Below are 19325 nucleotides of genomic sequence, written 5' to 3'. Positions count from 1 at the left end.
GTCTCCTGGAATGTTAGGTGCTCAAATTATCTAAACACATCACTTTAACTTGTGTCTAGCCTTTCAGTAGTAATGAAAGGATAAATACACATTTGTGTGGAATTTGTAGCTTTTCTAGACCTATATCCATCTGTGATTACCATCTGTCAACTCTTTCCATCCTCAATCCAATCATTTTTTGTATCTTTTCCATTAGTGAGCAGATATCACAGAATGGCTCTCAGTTTTACAATTACAAACATGGATGTAACACGTTGAGAAAATAGCCACCCCTGTTACCCATTATCACCCCATTCTTAATGCTTTATAATTGTCATACCCATATACTATGCTCTTTCCAATCTGGCTTTTAAATTTTTAATTAATTAAATAATTGTTTTTCCAGTCTGATCACTATTTCTCCTCTCTCCCTCCTCTCCACTCAGTCCTGCTTCCAAACCTCTACTCTCCCCATGCTCCATCCACTCCTCACTTTACTTCTGAAAGGGGCAAGCCTTCCATGTATATTGGCCAGCCATGGTGTATCAAGTTCTAGTAAGACTAGGCACCTCCTCTTCTATTAAAGCTGGAAAAGGCAAGCTAGTAGAAGGAATGGGTCCCCCAAACAGGTAACAGAGTCAGGGACAGCCTCTGCTCTCACTGTTAGGAGTATCATAAGAAGATCAAGATACATATTGTAACAAATGCGCAGAGAGCTGGGTCAGACTCATGTAAGCTTTCAGGTTATTGGTTTAGTCTCTGTGAATCCTCATGAGGCCAGGTTAGATGATTATGTGGGTTTTCTTGTGGTATCCTTGGCTCCCCTGGCTCCCATAATCCTTCCTACCCTTCTTCCACAGGGTTCCTCAAGCTCCCCCTAATGCTTGGCTGTGTGTCTCTGCATTTGTTTCTATTAGTTGCTGAGTAAAGAATCTCTGAAGACAATTGGGTTTCAAAACATTCTATGATTATATCAGAATATGATTAGGAATAATTTCATTGATATTTTTGCCAGTCATGTTTAGTTCTATCCTAGGTCTCTGGGATATCCATCCTTTGGTTTCCATCTCTTCAGGGAGTGGGCTTCCTCTCATGGTATGGGTCTCAAGCGGGACCAGTCATTGGTTGGCCACTCCCATGATTTCTGTACCAGTCTGCTATATCTAGTGTGGTTTCTTATACCTACATTGCTCTAATCTTGTTTTTATCTATTCATATTGTAAGATTTTGTTTGCATCCTCTATTTTCTAAAAAGTGCTGTTCTACAATCCTGGTTGAGATAATGCAGCTTCTTGAGCCTACTGATTTTTGTTATGCTTTCTACATTTAAATTTAAGTACCAAAATTACTCTTGTAAAGGAAACATGTGGGTTTATATGATGTAGCAATAGTTTGGAGTAATATTAGGATTTGGGCATTTTGGTATCAAGACAAAACTTTTTACTTAATAAATGCTCAGTAAACAGTCAACTGAAATAAACTATCTCAAGCAACACCATGAGAACCTGTGTCTCAGTGAAGTGAAAGATGCTTGCCTGGAGAAAGAAAGCCTATCTTTCCCAGGTCACACACTTCTATCTGACTATAGCTTTCCTCTCCATGGCTAAGAAGTGGAATTTAATGCCAGTTACCTAAAGGGGAAATAAGACTTTTGTGCTTTGACTGTTTCAGAACCAATATGTGTTAATTCTTTGCCTATATTTTTATTTAGTTTGTTTTTTCATTTTAGTGTCTCTCTCTCTCTCTCTCCCTCCCTCCCTCCCTCCCTCCCTCCCCCCTCCCTCCCTCCCTCCCTCCCTCCCTCCCTCTCTGTCTCTCTCTCTCTCTCTCTCTCTCTCTCTCTCTCTGTCTCTCTCTGTCTCTCTCTCTCTCTCTCTCTCTCTCTCTCTCTCTCTGTGTGTGTGTGTGTGTGTGTATTCAGGTCCCATACCAACAACCTGGCGAATACAGTGCATGGAAGATAGAATCAAGATACTTGAATACACACCAGTTTGGTTAAACTATTTGATCTCTTTAAGGCCAATACTTTCCCTGATATTTCTCATCTTTCTCATCTGTGAATTGACAGAAGATTTTAATTCCAGGTCAGCAAACTTATTATGGAAATTAATTGTAGAAGTGGAGATTATAGAATTATGTTCTCAATGTCAATCTTATAACTACTTATATACATAGTATGATAATCTAACTACCTCCTCAGACAAGCTATTTGTAAACTAAAACAAACGATACCACCTCACAAGGTTGTTGTATTTATATATAGAATAAATGCAGAGTGATAGGGTACACAGCAAGAGCAAGTTATTGTTTGGTACATGATTTCTAAAAAGGGAAATTTCTTGACATCTGCTGAAATTCCATACTTGATACAAAACCATTTTATAGACTCCAAGATAACCCCCAAATGGACACAGATTAAAAGTGAGATTTAGAACAGAAAAAAAGATGTTGACTTAAACATCATGTGATAGACACTGAGAGTAACATGTATAAATGAAAGTTTTATGTTTCTTCAAAGAACAAATTTTATGAATATATTCTGACAGTTGCCTTTCTCAGGGCCTCCTTTACATCTCTGTTCCTCAGACTATAAATGAGGGGATTCAGCATGGGGATCACCACAGTGTAGAACACAGACACTATCTTGTTCTGTTCAGTAGAGTAGTTGGACTTGGGCATCACATAAATGAAGGTGATGGTCCCATAGTAGAGAGTGACTGCAGTGAGGTGGGAGGTGCAGGTGGAGAAAGCCTTGTGGCGGCCCTCAGTGGAGCTCATCTTCAGGATGGTGATGAGGATGTAGATATAGGAGATGGCTATGACAAACACTGTCACCACAATGATGGATCCAGCAGAAATGGAGGGGATGATTCCAATAATGGAGACATCTGAGCAGGAAAGTTTCAACAAAGGGGAGAAGTCACAGAAGAAGTGATCTATCTGATTTGCTCCACAGAAGGACAGACTTAACAAACAACCTGTAAATGTCCAAGCATTCACACAGCCACCTACATAGGAAGCCCCAACTAAGAGGAAACAGATTTGTGGAGACATATGTGTAGAGTAGAGTAAGGGGGAGCAGATGGCTACATATCGGTCATAGGCCATGGCAGCCAGAAGAAAGCATTCAGCTGTCCCAAAAGTCACAACAGAACAGAGTTGGGCTTCACAGCCATGCAGAGGGAGGGCTGTTCTATGCACGATGAATCCTATCAGCATTATAGGTGTAACTGATGTGGAATAGCCGATGTCCACAAAAGCCAGATGGCTAAGGAACAGATACATGGGGGTGTGGAGCTGGGGACAGTTTCTTACTAAATTGATTATGCTAACATTTCCTACTAACGTGACAATGTATATTCCGAGAAAAAGCACAAAGAAGATGACACAAAGTACAGGATCATCTGTTAGCCCCAAAAGGATGAACTTTGTCACGGTTGTGTAGTTTCCAGGCTCCATCTTCTGTGAGAATTGTCTCTGAGGAAAATGAAGAATTTGTTTAATGTGCTCATTCCATACAGTCCTGGCCGCATATGATTATTTCCCAGACTCAATCAAGTCTTCTATATCCCAGAACACACTTATTAAGGTTCTTCATTCAATATTGAGAGTTTTATCTGTTTGCCTAACATGATAAATATTGAGCCTTACTCTCTGACATGTTATGTAGTATTTCTTGAAGGTGCTTCTCCTGTCTTCTGTAACAGGCAGAATCGTTTCCCAAGGTCTATATCCAGTTCCAGTGATGTACTTGGATTCTCATCATGCTCAATGACACACTGAAAATCGTAGACACACTACCTTTCTTCTCCTTCATCATTCTTTTCAAACACTCCTCTAATGTGTATTTAAGGAATGACACCCAGTCAGGTGTATCTGCAATTTGAAAGACTTTCTGTATTAAAGATTGGGAATTTGTCATATTTCTCTCTAAGGTCCATTCTTTCCAGATATAATTTAAAATGACATTAGTACATTATGAGTAAACAATTTGATAGTAGTATTTTTAATTTATATTTTCATGTAAACATTCTGTAACATCACAATTAATTATAAACAAGTTTTGAGAGTCATCTGACGGAGCACTAAGTAGACATTGATTTCATGAGTATAATTTAATTTAATTTGATAGATGTTAATTTAATGTATGGTGATCAATTATGTTTAGATTTTCACCTGCTCTCAGCCCTTTACTCTCAGAACTAGGAACACTATTTTATAAAAGAAGTCTCAGGGGAAAACACACTAAGGAATAATCAGTTTAAATAATATTATTTTCACTTACTTCTGCTAAGGCAATAATTCAAAAAAGTATGTGTGTGTTCAAAAACAAATTTATCCTTGTGACATGGAGTAATGAGAATACTAAACCAATTTATTCCCTATTTCTCCTTCATTTTTTGTGTATGTACTTTCATGCTTTTTCATTAAACAGTTTCATGCCTTCTCTGTTTAGCCACTTCTTTGTAACAAACACAAAATTCTTGTGTTTTGAGGCAGACCTGATACTGGATAAATAACAATAAATAAGTTATCATCGATTAGAAAAGAAAAAAGTTACAGCAGCCATACTAATACCTCTATGAAAAATTAAAAATGTTACAGTCTTGATATGAAAATTCACAGAATGAAAAACAATTCTAAACCATTACAGTCAAATATGTGGCTTAGGGGTTTATTTTCTTTCAGAGGTTCTTGTTTCCATTCCCAGCACCCACATGGCTCAAAACCATCTGTAACTCCTTTTTCAGGGGTTCCAAGGCCTTTCTTCTGACCTCATGGGATGTATATACACACATGCAGAAAAATATACTCATCAATATAAAATAATATAAACTTTAAACTTTTAACAAAATTATTTTAATTAGGCATTTTTCAGTGTCAGAAATTTAACTTGTTCATACATCATGGTACTTAGTCCAACTATACAACAATATTTTCAGTAAAATCTATCGATTAAGAATTCTATCGACTTGTGCTTTCCTTTAGCTAAAGAAAATATATTCTATGGTGAGGGTCAGGCAGACTCACTGGTCTATACCCTGGAGATTGATGTGCAGGAACTAGTTGGGTGGAGAGGTTGAATACAGTGTTGAATCCTTAATATTTAAAGCACTTCACAATCCATTGAGTTATTTTAATTTGGGGCCATATATAATAGTGTTTCCATTTAGATTAGTAAACTCAAGTTAGTAATATTAGTAAAATGATTCCCATCTTCTGAATCAGTTTTACAGCTGAAATACAGCATCAAATATGTGAAAATGAGAACTCCATAATCAATCCTTAGTTACATTTTGAAATGCATCTCACTGCTGCATTGCTATGTATGTTTTCTCACAGTTCTAATTTCTTCACAATTGTGAGAGGCTTGCTATTTTTGAAGGGAAATGGAAGAGGAGTGGATCTGGGGGAAAGTGGGGGAGACAGGGAGGAGTGGACGGCAAACTGGTGGTGACATTATGTAGGAGAGAAGAATTTAGGAAAAAAAAACAGAATTATGTTGCTATGAGGCTCAGTTTCTACCCCAAGGTGCTTAGCTACAGCAGTAATAAAAATGTAGCTTCCTTCTAATAGCATTATTGCAGTTTTAGGGTTTTTTTGAAGCATTTACCAGAAATAGGAAACATGGTGTGTGTGTGTGTGTGTGTGTGTGTGTGTGTGTGTGTGTGTGTGTGTTGTTTTTGTTTGTTTGTTTTTTGTTTTTCAAGATGGTAACAGCTCTGGATGTCCTAGAACTAGCTCTGTAGGCCAGGCTGGTCTCTAACTCACAGAGATCCACCTGCTTCTGCCTCCTGAGTGAGCAAACATGGCTACTAAGTGGAATGAGAATGTATTAAATCATTAAATGTTTTCAAATGTTTTCAAATGTTTTCTTTACAGTTAGTAATAATATTGTTCCTCCGATGGTTGGACTGAGGTTTTCAGCTAGGAAATTGTAAAATGCAGTAAATCAACAGCTGCAGTCCATTCAAGAATGTATTCCATCTCTTCATTGATAACCCTTAGATGTGTTCAAGTTACTCTGATAACAGGCATCTGACTTCCCCTGATAATCTTATCATTTATAAACCTTTTTCAAATCCTATCAATTTTGCACCATGATTTTAATGATGCAAATCATCTGTTTTCCATACAAAGCCCATAAATGTTTGACTAGAGCTATCATATCTCTCATGTCTTATCATTTCTAAATAGTTTCTGTAGTACCTTCCTCTGTGATGTGCATCCAGATTTTTGAATTTCTCATCTGAACACAGATGGGTCTTAAGGAATGAAGCCATTCCTGTTCTTTGTCTTCTGATTCAGTGGAATTTGGTAGGGGGATTTCTACTTCTGTTGTGATTCACCAAGAGTCCATTTGTGCTGATTGCAGTATCAGAGGCTAGAATCAGATAAGGCCAATGCTGGACACATCACACTATTTTGGGGGACTCTTAGGTTTTGTTCCCACACATTGTAATTTTGTTGTAAAATTAAAAGAAAAATTTTATAAAATTAAGAGAAATACTATCTATAAAAATTTCAGAGGTATTTGATCACATGCCAAGATTAAGCAACTTTTAAATTTAAATAGATATAAATATTGATGCAGTTAATTATTCAATATTTTAATGAGATATATTATTTTTCATTCAACACTTCAGAAAAATTTCACCATAAATCTAAAGGAAAAGAGGAAGCACATAGTCTGATATCTCTTCTGGTCCTAACTAAATCGTTCATGTGCACAAACCTCTACTGGGTTTACCACCCTTTCCCTCTTCATTGGAAACTAAAAGTATAGAGCTCTCACTGGCACACTTGTTGGTTGACTTGGGTCACCAACTGTGACCCTCTATACTTTCCCTGCATTCATCAGTCATCTGCCTGTGTAGATAAATAAAGAATATAGAAGTGTGAACCACACCCAATGAAATACATTTGTTTTCCTCTTGTTTTGTTTTCATAGTCTCTTCTGCTCAAAATTAGCCAGGGTTTTGTCACAAACCATTCACATTACCCTAGCTAACCATGGAAGAATGGTCCAAGTGAGTCAGGCTGATCATTGCACTGTGACTTGTATAAACAAGCTTTCCAAAGGAGTCAAGAGCTAAAACTAGTGAAACATTTCTGTTAATTTAAAAATCCTCCTTGAACTAATAAGATCCATGCATTTCACACTTACCATCAGAAGCAGAATTGTTGATGCTGTTATTTCAAAGAACAGTTTATAAAGTAGATGCATCCCATTTATTCTTATAGTTCAGAACTCTACACTAGTAACCACTGACTGCAACACCTTGTGAAAGCACAAGACACATAAATAAGTATATGTGGTAAGGATGATGGCAGGAGCCTGTTTGATGGCAGAGGGAAAAGAGAAGGTAAATGTCAGCATGATAAAGCCTCTGGGGCTACTGCCATTTGTCCCTTTGAGATAAAAGTCCATAGGCTTCTTGTACATAAATGACTCATGGAACCAGGTGACTCATTAAGGCTTCTCTCTAGCACTTGTTTAATATTTATTACAGCAAAATGTAACAAAATTTCTTACAAAAATAAGCTCCATATTTACATTGACTCTAGTTCCAAAACTTAAATATGTACTTAAGGATAAATATTTTATATTGCCATCTGTAACATACACCATTATGCATCTTGGGAAACATGAAGGGGATCCACATACAAGTTGAGTTTTAAATAAAAAACTTTAAAAATATATTCTATTATCATATCAGAAGGAAGAACATAAATAACTCAAAAATAAAATAAAAACTACAATTACAAGAGGTTCAAATGTCTTCTAGTATCAGAGTGTCACCACATGAGCAGTGTCTCTGGAGTAGGTAGATCTCAGCAGAACATCAACTCTTCAACCCAAAGCTAAGTATTATTCTACTTATCTTGCTAATCCTAATTCAGAAGCTCTTTCATTCTTATGTCTGAAGGAGTGTATTTAAAGCCACTACAGTAGTTGGAAGTAATATCCCTCCACATTTCTCTTTATACTGATAATTGCACAAAAAAACATTTTATACATATTGAACCTTAAAAGCAACTTAGGGATGTAGGTATTTTGATTATTTTAATTTTCTTCACATGAAAGAATGGTGATTTTTTTTTTTGCTCACTTTCGGTGCTGCCCACTAGACTACACATTAATGTTAAACAAAGGTCCTCTGGGAAGCACACATATGGTCATCCCAAATGCAAGCACAAGGAAGTAGTCTCAAATAAGGGAAACTAGAATTCTGTGCGTTCTTGTTTTTTTCTCTCAACATCTAGATAGAAAGTCTAGCATGTGCTCTCTGAGATTCCAGCATGTCCCAGTAGAATTTGGTTAATCTTGCTCCAGCAGTGACCTGAGTTATACAATCAGAAAAAAAAATGGACTTTAGGGAAATTATGGAAATGTCTTACTTGCAAAAACTCATGAAAGAATATATATATATATATATGTATACACACACACACACACACATATATATATATATATATATATATATATATAATTTGGAGTCCATAAATCCCACAAAAAATATAAAGTTACCTAATGGTCCCTGTATATAACTATATGTAAGACACAGACTTATATGCAGTGTTAGGACAGTAAACAATGATAGTCTTGGGTATCTTCATATTCTGTGAAAATTAATATGTTACTAATGGAGAGGAGATAAGCATGACAACCTATGAATGAATATTATAATACCAAAAGAAATCATTTTAAAAGCAATGCAAAGATTCATGATTAAAGAAAAATAGAAAATAGACTGTTCTCTCAGGGGTCCTGAGATCAATTCCCAGCAACCACATGGTGGCTCACAACTGTCTGTAATGAGATCTGGTGCCCTCTTCTGGTCTGCAGGCATATATGCAGACAGAACACTGTATACATAATAAATAAATTAATTAAAAAAGGAAAAATTAGAATAAATTCAAAATTCAAGTAATTCATAGGAAGTGATAAAATATGATGAAATTTAAAAAAACTTTACAAGGAGACTCAGCATCATGTTGAGTGGTAAAATGGTAAATCATATCCATCAGTATTTGGGATAAATGTCTTATGACTCACTCTTTCATGAAACATTAAAGCCAAGTCCCATGATTCAGGAAATAATAAAGAATAATAAAAATTTGGAAAAGAAGTCAAACAGTGAATAGTAATAAACCTATAAAATACTTTATTATATTATTAGCATAGAAATAAAATATATATAAAATAATTTAGGTTTATGTGCCTATAACTGCTAACACAGAAAAATGCATTGATAAGCATAAATTCCTTATCAAAATTGTGAAGAAAAATTAAATAATATTTAACTGAGTACAAAGAGGTATACCATGTTTATATACTTTAAACCCCAATATTATCAAACTGCCAATTCTCCAAAATTACTCTATTTTAGGGCACTCAGATTAGAAGTCAACACTCACCTTTTGTGTAAAATAGCAAGGTGATTTTGAAATGATGTACAAAGTAATCAGAATTAGTGATAAGATGAACAAAACAGCAAAATCAGATAATTTCCCTCTTAAATTTAGAGAATACCAAAATCTAAATTAATGTTGACAGTATGGTATTTGTGAAAGGACAGATATATTCATTAATGGAACAGAACAGAAGATTCAAAAATGATCCCACATGAACCATATTCTGTAGAGTTAAGGGCTAATAAAATATTCTGACATAATTTGACCATGGATAAAACCCAAATTTCCCCAATATTTATAAATGGATATGTTGGTTGAATATTGATTTATAATGAAAATAATTCTTTGTATTTCTTTATTATCTTTGGAACACAGCACAGAACAGAAGTAGAATTCCAAGCACAACTTGGGGGAGTTAGTTCTTTTCTTCTACAGTCTAACCCCAGGCATTGAAAGCAGGTAATCAGGTTTGATGGCAAATACCTTTATCCATTGTGCTGCCTTTTTTAAAAATCTTTTTTATTTAAATTAGAAATAAGCTTGCTTCACATGTCAATCTCAGCTCCCTTTCCCTCCCCTCCTCCCACACACTCCTACCAACTCCCCTAGTCCCCCATCCAATCCCCACTTTGCTCCCCAGGGAGGGTGAAGCCCATCATGGGGGATCTCCAGAGTCTGACATTTCATCCAGATCAGGGCCTAGGCCCTCCCCCATGTGTCCAGGCTGAGACGGCATGTGGGATGGGCACCCAAAGAACATTTGTATGCCAGGGATAAATGATGATCTACTACCCAAGGTCCCATAGATTTGATAGACCTCTTCACTGACACCACCTTCAGGGGGTCTGTATCAGTCCCATGCTGGCCTCTCAGGTATCAGTCTGGGGTCCATAAGCCCCCCTTGTTCAGTTAAGCTGTCTCTGTGGGTTTCACTAGTCTGGTCTTGTGCCCTTTGCTCATCACTCCTCCCTCTCTGCCATTGGGTTCCAGGAGTTCAGTTCAGGAATATTTGAATGGCTACCTTAAATGCCATATAAGGTAGTTTGACGACTACCTTATATGCCATCCTAGAACCTCCATCCAGTGACAGATGGAAGCAGAGGCAGACACTCACAGCTAAACACTGAAATAAATTCAGGGAGGAGTGATGAGCAAAGGGGTCAAGACTGGGCAGGTGAAACCCAGTGGAACAGCTGACCTGAACAAGGGGGAGATCTTGGACCCAAGGCTGAGAAACTAACATGGGACTGATTCAGATCCCCTGAATGTGGGTGTCAGTGAGGAAGCCTGGGCAATCTATGGGGCTTTGGGTAGTAGATCAGTATTTATCCCTGGAATACAAATGGACTTTGGGTGCCCATCCCTCAATGAGGGATGGTCTCTCAGCATGGACACATGAAGGAGGTCCTAGGCCCTGCCTGAATGAAATGAGAGACTATGGAGATGCCACATGGAGGTCCTCACCCTCTCTGGGGAGTGGAGTGGGGATTGGGTGGGCAGCTGGGGGAGCTGCAGGACAGGGAAGGAGGGGAAGGAGAGGGAGGAAGAGGGAGTTAGGATTGGCATGTGAAACAAGCCTGTTTATAATTTAAATAAAAAAAGAAACTCACCTCAATTTCAAAGACAGATGTTACCTCAGAGTTAAAGGTTGGGAAAAGATTTTCCAATCAAATGTATGTAAGAAGCAAGTTGGTATAGTTATCCTAATATCTAGCACTCAAATCACACATTAAATCCCACACACTTATTTATAGTGGGAGACTTCAACACCCCACTCTCACCACTGGACAGGTCCACCAGACAGAAACTTAACAAAGAAACAAAGGAACTAACAGAAGTTATGACACAATTGGGCTTAACAGACATCAATAGAACATTCCATCCAAGCACAAAAGAATATAACTTCTTCTCAGAGCCATATGTAACCTTCTCTAAAATCGACCACATACTTGGCAATAAAGCAAACCTCAACATATACAAAAATTTTTCAATAACCCCCTGTATATTATCGGACCACCATGGCTTATAATTAGAATTCAACATCAACGCAAATTGCAGAAACCCCACAAATTCATGGAAATCGAACAATGCTCAATTGTATCACTCCTGGGTAAAGGAAAAAATAAAGAAATCAAATACTTCCTAGAATACAATGAAAATGAAGGCACTACATACCCAAATGTATGGGACACTCTGAAAGCTGTTCTAAGAGGAAAGTTCATAGCACTAAGTTCCCACATGAAGAAACTGGAGAATAGCCACACTAGTGAATTAACAGAACACCTGAAAGCTCTAGAACAAAAAGAAGCAAAGTCACCCTGGAGGAGTAGATGCTAGGAAATAACCAAATTAAGAGCTGAAATCAATAATGTAGAAACAAAGAAAACAATACAAAGAATCAATGAAACAAAGAGTTGTTTCTTTGAAAAAATATCAACAAGATAGACAAACCTTTATCCAACATAATCAAAAGACAGAGAGAGAACATGCAGATTAACAAAATCAGAAATGAAAAGGGGATATAATAACAGACAATGGGGAAATCCAGAGAATCATTAGATCATACTTTGAAAATCTGTACTCCACAAAATTCAAAAATTTAAAGGAAATGGATGTTTTCCTAGATAGATATCACTTACTAAAATTAAATCAAGAACAGATAAACAATTTAAACAGACCTATAACACCTAAAGAAATAGAAGCAGCCATAAAAAGTCTTCCAACCAAAAATGTCCAGGGCCAGATGGTTTCAGTGCAGAAGTCTACCAGAAATTCAAGGAAGAGCTAACAGCAACACTCTTCAAATTGTCTGACACTATGAAGCAGAAGGATCATTGCCAAACTCTTTTTACAAGGCTACAATTATCTTAGTATCCAAAGCACACAAAGATACAGCTAAATAGGGAACTATAGACCAATCTCCCTCATGAATATTGATGCAAAACTACTCAATAAAGTACTGACAATTCGAATCCAAGAACACATCAGAAAAATCATACACCATAATCAAGTAGGCTTCATCCCAGTGATACAGGGATGGATCAACATACGAAAATCCATCAATGTAATCCACCATTTAAACAATCTGAAAAACGAATCCACTTCATCATTTAACTAGATGCTGAAAAAGCCTTTGACAAAATCCAACACCCCTTCATGATAAAGGTCTTGGAGAGATCAGGGATAATGGGAAAATACCTAAACACAATAAAAGCAATATACAACAAACCGAAAGCCAACATCAAAATAAATGGAGAGAAACTCAAGACAATTCCTCTAAAATTAGGAACAAGACAAGGTTGTCCGCTATCTCCATATCTGTTCAATATTGTACTTGAAGTTCTTGCTAGAACAATAAGACAACAAAAGGAGATCAAGGGTATACAAATTGGAAAAGTAGAAGTCAAACTTTCACTCTTTGCATATGATATGATAGTCTGCATAGGTGACCGGAAGAATTCTACCAGGGAATTCCTACAGCTGATGTACACCTTAAGCAAGGTGGCAAAATACAACATTAACTCAAAAAAACAGTAGCTTTACTATATATAGACATTAAAGGGGCCAAGAAAGAAATCAGAGAAACATCACTCATTACAATAGCCATACACAACATAAAATATCTTGGGGTAACACTGAACAGACAGTTGAAAGATCTGCATGACAAGAACTTTAAGTCTTTAAAGAAAGAAATTAAAGAAGATGTCAGAAATTTTTTTCTCTTTTTTTTCTTGCATCGTTTTTTATTTTAATTTTAAATAGCTTGTTTTACATATCAATCCCAGTTCCCTCTCCTTCCCCTCCTCCCACACTCCCCTTCCTCCCCCACCCTCCCACCCTATTGCCAATTCCTTCCACATAGGGGATATCTAGAGTCTGTCATTTCACTCTGGGTAGGGTCCAGGCACTCCCCTAAGAGTCCAGGCTGAAAGAGCATCCCTGTTTGTATTCCAGGGATAGACACTGATCCACAGCTCAGGGCCCCATAGGTTGCCCAGGCCTCACTGACACTCACATTCGGGGGTCCAGATCAGTCCCGTGCTGGCCTACCCGCTGTCGGTCTTGGGTCCAAGAGTTCTCCCCTGTTCAGATCAGCTGTCCCTGCTGGTTTTGCCAGCCCATTCTTTGCCAATTTGCTCATCACTCCTCTCTCTGTCACTGGGATCCTTGGGTTCAGTTCAGTACTTAATTCTGTGTTTGCCTGTGCTTCCATTAATCACTGAATGAAGGCTACCGGAAGGTTATAGACATCAAGTTCATTATCAGGAATGGGCATTCGAGGTGGTCTCTCCACTATTGCTTAGCTTGCCAATTGGTGTTATCACTTTAGAACACTAGAGGTCACTCTGGTGCCAGATCTGCCTTCTAACCTATGATTCCCTCTTCCCCCTATTCTACCCCTACCCACTCAACTTCCTGTTCCCCCATGACCTACTCTCTCTTCCTCTTCTCCCCCTCTCTTCTTCCCAGCTCCCACTCTCCCCCACCCCTCGCCGTGTTCCCCATCCATTCAGAGCATCTTGTCTCAATCCTCTTATCTTGGGTACTATGCACATATGCATATCTTTTAGGTTCTTTCCTGTTTCCCAGACTCTCTATCAGTGGAAGTGCAGACTGGCACTATCCTGATCCATGTCTAAAATCCATATATGAGTGAGTAAATACCATGTTTGTCTTTTTGCGACTGGGTTACCTCACTCAGGATGGTTTCTTCCAGTGCTATCCATTTACCTGTGAATTTCAAGATTACATTGTTTTTTCTGCTGATTAATACTCCATTGTGTAAATGTACTACATTTTCTCTATCCACTCTTCAGTTGAAGGGCATCTAGGTTTCTTCCAGGTTCTGGCTATTACAAATAATGCTGCTATGGACATAGTGGAGGAGATTCCCTTGTTGCATGAATTTGCCTCATTTGGATATATGCCTAAGAGTAGAATTGCTGGGTCTTCTGGTAGATTAATTCGCATTTTTCTGAGGAATCTCCATACTGATTTCCAAAGAGGCTGTACGAGTTGGCACTCCCACCAGCAGTGGAGTAGTGTTCCCCTCTCTCCACATCCTCTCCAGCATAAATTGTCTTCGGTGTTTTTGATTTTAGCCATTCTGACAGGAGTAAGATGGTATCTCAGAGTTGTTTTGATTTGCATTTCCCTGATGGCTAAGGATGTTGAGCACTTTCTAAAGTGTCTCTCAGCCATTTTAAACTCCTCTATTGAGAATTCTCTATTTAGTTCTGTACCCCACCTTTTAATTGGATCCCTTGGTGTTTTGGAGACTTGCTTCTTGAGTTCTTTGTAAATTTTGGAGATTAGCCCTCTGTCAGATATAGGGTTAGTGAATATCTTTTCCCATTCTGTGGACTGCCTTTTTGTCTTGTTGACTGTGTCCTTTGCCTTACAGAAGCTTTTTAGTTTCAGGAGGTCCCATTTGTTAATTGTCGATCTCAGTCTCTGTGCCACTGATGTTATCTTTAGGAAGTGGTCTCCTGTACCAACTCCTTGAAGAGTACCCCCCACTTTCTCTTCTATAAGTTTCAGTGTGGCTTGGTTTATGTTGAGATCTTTGATCCATTTGGACTTAAGTTTTGTACAAGGCGATAAACATGGATCTATCTGCAGTTTTCTGCATACCAATACCCAGTTATGCCAGCACCATTTGTTGAAGATGCTTTCTTTTTTCCATTGTACAGTTTTAGCTTCTTTGTCAAAAATCAGGTGTTCATAGGTGTGTGGGTTAAAATTAGGGCTTTTGATTCGGTTCCATTGGTCTACCTGCCTATTTTTGTGCCAATACCAAGGTGTTTTCAGGACTATAGCTCTATAATAGAGCTTGAAGTCAGGTACGGTGATGCCTCCTGAAGTTCCTTTATTGTATAGGGTTGTTTTGGCTATCCTGGGCCTTTTGTTTTTCCATATAAAGTTGATTAATGTTCTTTCCAGGTGCTTGAAAAATTGTGATGGAATTTTGATAGGGATTGCATTGAATCTGTAGACTGCTTTTGGCAAGATTGCCATTTTTATTATGTTGATCCTACCAATCCAAGAGCATGGGAGATCTTTCCATTTTCTGGTATCTTCTTTGATTTCTTTCTTTAAAGACACAAGGTTCTTGATATACAGGTCTTTCACTTCCTTGGTTAACATTATCCCCAGATATTTGATGCTGTTTTTGGCTATTGTAAAGGGTCATGTTTCTCTGATTTCATTCTCAGTCACTTCATCATCTGTATATAATAGGGCCACTGATTTTTTTTTGACTTTACCTTGTATCCTGCCACATTGCTGAAGGTGTTTATCAGCTCTAGGAGTAACCTTACAGAGTTTCTTGGGTCACTTATGTAAACTATCATATTGTCTGCAAATAGTGAAAGTTTGACTTCTTCTTTTCCTAAGTGTATCCCCTCTATCTCCTTTTGTTGTCTTATTGCTGTAGCTAGAAATTCAAGTACAATACTGAAGAGATTTGGAGAGAGTGCACAGGCTTGCTTTGTTGCTGATTTTAGAGGAATTGCATTGAGTTTCTCTCCATTTAGTTTGATGTTAGCTGTTGGTTTACTGTATATTGCTTTTATTGTATTCAGGTACATTCCTGTTATCCCTGATCTCTCTAGGACCTTTATCATGAAGGGGTGCTGGATTTTGTCAAAGGCTTTTTCAGCATCTAGTGAGATGATCATGTGGTTTTTCTTTCACAGTTTGTTAATATGGTGGATTACATTGATAGATTTTCTAATGTTGAACCATCCCTGCATTCCTGGGATGAAGCCTACTTGATCATGGTGGATGATTTTTCTGATGTGTTCTTGAATCCGGTTTGCGAGTATTTTATTGAGTATTTTTGCATCGATGTTCATGAGGGAAATTGGCCTATAGTTCTCTTTCTTAGTTGTGTCTTTGTGTGGCTTGGGTATCAAGGTAATTGTAGCCTCGTAAAAAGAGTTTGGCAGTGAGCCTCCTGCTTCTATTGTGTGGAATACTTTGAGGAGTATTGGAATTAGCTCTTCTTTGAATTTCTGGTAGAATTCTGCACTGAAGCCATCTGGGCCTGGGCTTTTTTTGTTTGGGAGACTTTTGATGACTGCTTCTATTTCATTAGGGGTTATAGGTCTGTTTAGATTGTTTTTCTGCTCTTGATTTAGTTTTGGCAAGTGATATCTATCCAGGAATTGTCCGTTTCCTTTAAATCTTCAAATTTTGTGGAGTACAGATTTTCAACGTATGCCCTGATGATTCTCTGGATTTCCTCAGAATCCATTGTTATGTCCCCTTTTTCATTTCTGATTTTGTTAATTAGCATGCTCTCTCTCTGTCTTTTGGTTAGTTTGGACAGAGGTTTGTCTATTTTGTTGATTTTCTCAAAGAACCAACTCTTTGTTTCATTGATTCTTCTCTGTATTTTCCTGGTTTCTACTTGATTGATTTCAGCCCTCAATTTGATTATTTCCTGGTGTCTGCTCCTCCTGGGTGAGTTTGCTTCTTTTTGTTCTACAACATTCAGCTGTGCTATTTATTCTCTAGTATGACTGTTCTCCAGTTTTTTCATGTGGGCACTTAGTGCTATAAACTTTCCTCTCAGCACTGCTTTCAAAGTGTCCCATATGTTTGTGCATGTTGTGTCTTCATTCTCATTGAAATCGAGGAAGTCTTTAATTTCTTTTTTATTTCTTCCTTTACCCAGGGATGGTGCAATTGTGCATTGTTCAATCTCCATGAGTTTGTAGGGTTTCTGCGATTTGTGTTATTGTTGAATTCTAATGTTAATGCATGGTGGTCTGATAAGATACATGGGGTTATTCCAATTTTTTTTGTATCTGTGGAGATTTGCTATGTTTCCTATTATGTGGTCAATTTTAGAGAAGGTTCCATGTGGTGCCGAGAAGAAGGTATATCCCTTTGTATTTGGGTGGAATGGTCTATAGATGTCTGTTAAACCCAGTTGGGTCATAACTTCTATTAGTTCTTTTGTTTCTTTGTTAAGTTTCTGTCTGGTGGTCCTGTCTAGTGGTGAGAGCAGAGTGTTGAAGTCTCCTACTATTAGTGTGTGAGATTTTATGTGCATTTTGAGCTTTAGTAATGTTTCTTTCACGAATGTAGGTGCCTTTGTATTTGGGGCATAGATGTTTAAAACTTCCTTATTGCCCCCACCCTCACCTTTTTTGCTTGCTCCACAGGGTTATCCCCACATATTATTGTAGATGTTTTTCTTGCGCACAAGGACTACTTCGTCCTTGTTGTACTTGTGCCCAAATTGACTGTTCGCCCTGAATCTGATTTATTGCCCCAAAGTGATCCAACTGTAACTCTCTCTCGCCAAAAAAGAGAGCCGGTCACCGCCCTCACACTAGCCATATTGGTTGGTCTGGATGCAGCAGGTGCTGGCACAGGAATTTACTCCCTAATCCACACAAAGGACTCTGTTAATGCTCTAACCCACACTGTTATTAGAGACGTAGATGAGCTAAAAAGAGGTTTAGATTACTTAGAACAAACTGTTGGTTCCTTAGCTGAAGTGGTACAACAAAACCGCCGAGGTCTCGACCTCGCCTTTTTGCGGGAGGGAGGAGTTTGTGCCGCCCTTAAAGAGGAATGTTGCTTTTTCAAAGACAAATCAGGATTAGTTAGAGATAGTATCAGAAGAGTTGAACAGAGTCTGGAAGAAACAAAAATAAATTTGGATCAAAGTGAATCTTGGTACAAAAATTGGTTTTCTACCTCTCCCTGGCTATCGACTTTGCTGCCTAGTTTGTTAGGACCTTTTATTGGCCTTATGTTACTTATTTCCTTTGGTCCTTGGGCATTTCGATGCCTTACTGGTTTTGTTAAAAATCAGGTTGATGAGGCTACCAAAAATTCAGTTCAGGTTCACTATCAGCAGCTCTCTCAACAAGACCCCAAAGAACCTGAGGCTGTAGACAAACCTACATTCCAGCCTTTGAGCTTTCAGGAGTTTGAGTACCTGGCCAACCGCCCGCGTTCACTCTGCTCCAGGCTGTGGAGATGCTTAAGACGGGGATAGCTTGGTGCCAGAATCTGGGAGCAAACATGGCTCTCTAAACATTGCCGGCAAAAACTTAATTCGTATCCTCTCTCGCCATGTCCAGAACTGGAAGCCCACCAGGTAACCTAAGCCAGGCACTTCACCCAACTGCTCTCTTCTTTTACTATATAGAAAAGGGGGAGATGTTGGGGACTGCTAGAACCTTGAACAAAATGGAGTCTGTCAACCGTTTCTTGGCCTTCCGCCTACGTGACTGCGAGCACACATGCCCTTGAGACAAAGGAAAAGGCTAACCATTAAAGTTAAATTTACACAGGGCAGCCCACCCACCTAGCCAGGGGAAATACCCTTACAGAGTAATTGTCTTTGTTAACAAAAGGTTAAAGTGTTCTGTTGTACACTTCCTATCCTTCCCTAATTCTTGCACCTGACTTACACTGACAAGCATTTGTGGAATGTAACTAATGACTGATGGAAAATTACAGCTTTGTCTTTACCGTATTTGGTGTATATTTGAATTGAGACTTGATTGACATGCTTGTACCACCCCCTGAGGTCCTTCCTCTATAAATTCCAGCGCGCCCCAAAAAATAAAGGCTCTTGATCAGCGAACGTTGTCTTGAGCCTGTTTCCATTAACCTCTTGAAGTTCACTTTCCAGATCGGATCTGCTCGTGAAGACCCACTAAATTAGTAGCGACCCTCATCACCTCACCCCCGCAGGTCGGGGGTCCCTTCCCGGGGGTCGCAATCTTGATGTAGTTTTCCTTTGATGAATATGAAGTGTCCTTCGTCATCTCTTTTGATTGATTTTAATTTGAAGTCTAATTTGCTAGATATTAGGATTGCTACACCTGCTTGTTTCTTGGGACCTTTTGATTGGAAGATCTTTTCCCAGCCCTTTACTCTGAGATAACGTCTGTCTT

The 19325-nt window shown here is 38.4% G+C and overlaps 1 protein-coding gene across 1 annotated transcript; it reads right to left on the bottom strand.

Moving 5' to 3' along the window:
- Positions 1–2505: 2505 nt before the first annotated feature.
- LOC101826460 (olfactory receptor 491) lies at positions 2506–3438 on the bottom strand. Its single transcript, XM_005075713.1, has one exon. The coding sequence runs from the start codon at positions 3436–3438 to the stop codon at positions 2506–2508; it is 933 nt and encodes a 310-aa protein (XP_005075770.1).
- Between the last annotated feature and the right edge of the window lie 15887 nt (positions 3439–19325).

This window comes from Mesocricetus auratus, unplaced genomic scaffold, assembly GCF_017639785.1.
Source record: "Mesocricetus auratus isolate SY011 unplaced genomic scaffold, BCM_Maur_2.0 Super-Scaffold_4256, whole genome shotgun sequence".
Taxonomy (NCBI): Eukaryota; Metazoa; Chordata; class Mammalia; order Rodentia; family Cricetidae; genus Mesocricetus; species Mesocricetus auratus.
The sequence above is the reverse complement of the archived record's forward strand: the minus strand, read 5'-3'. Positions and strand labels throughout refer to the sequence as shown.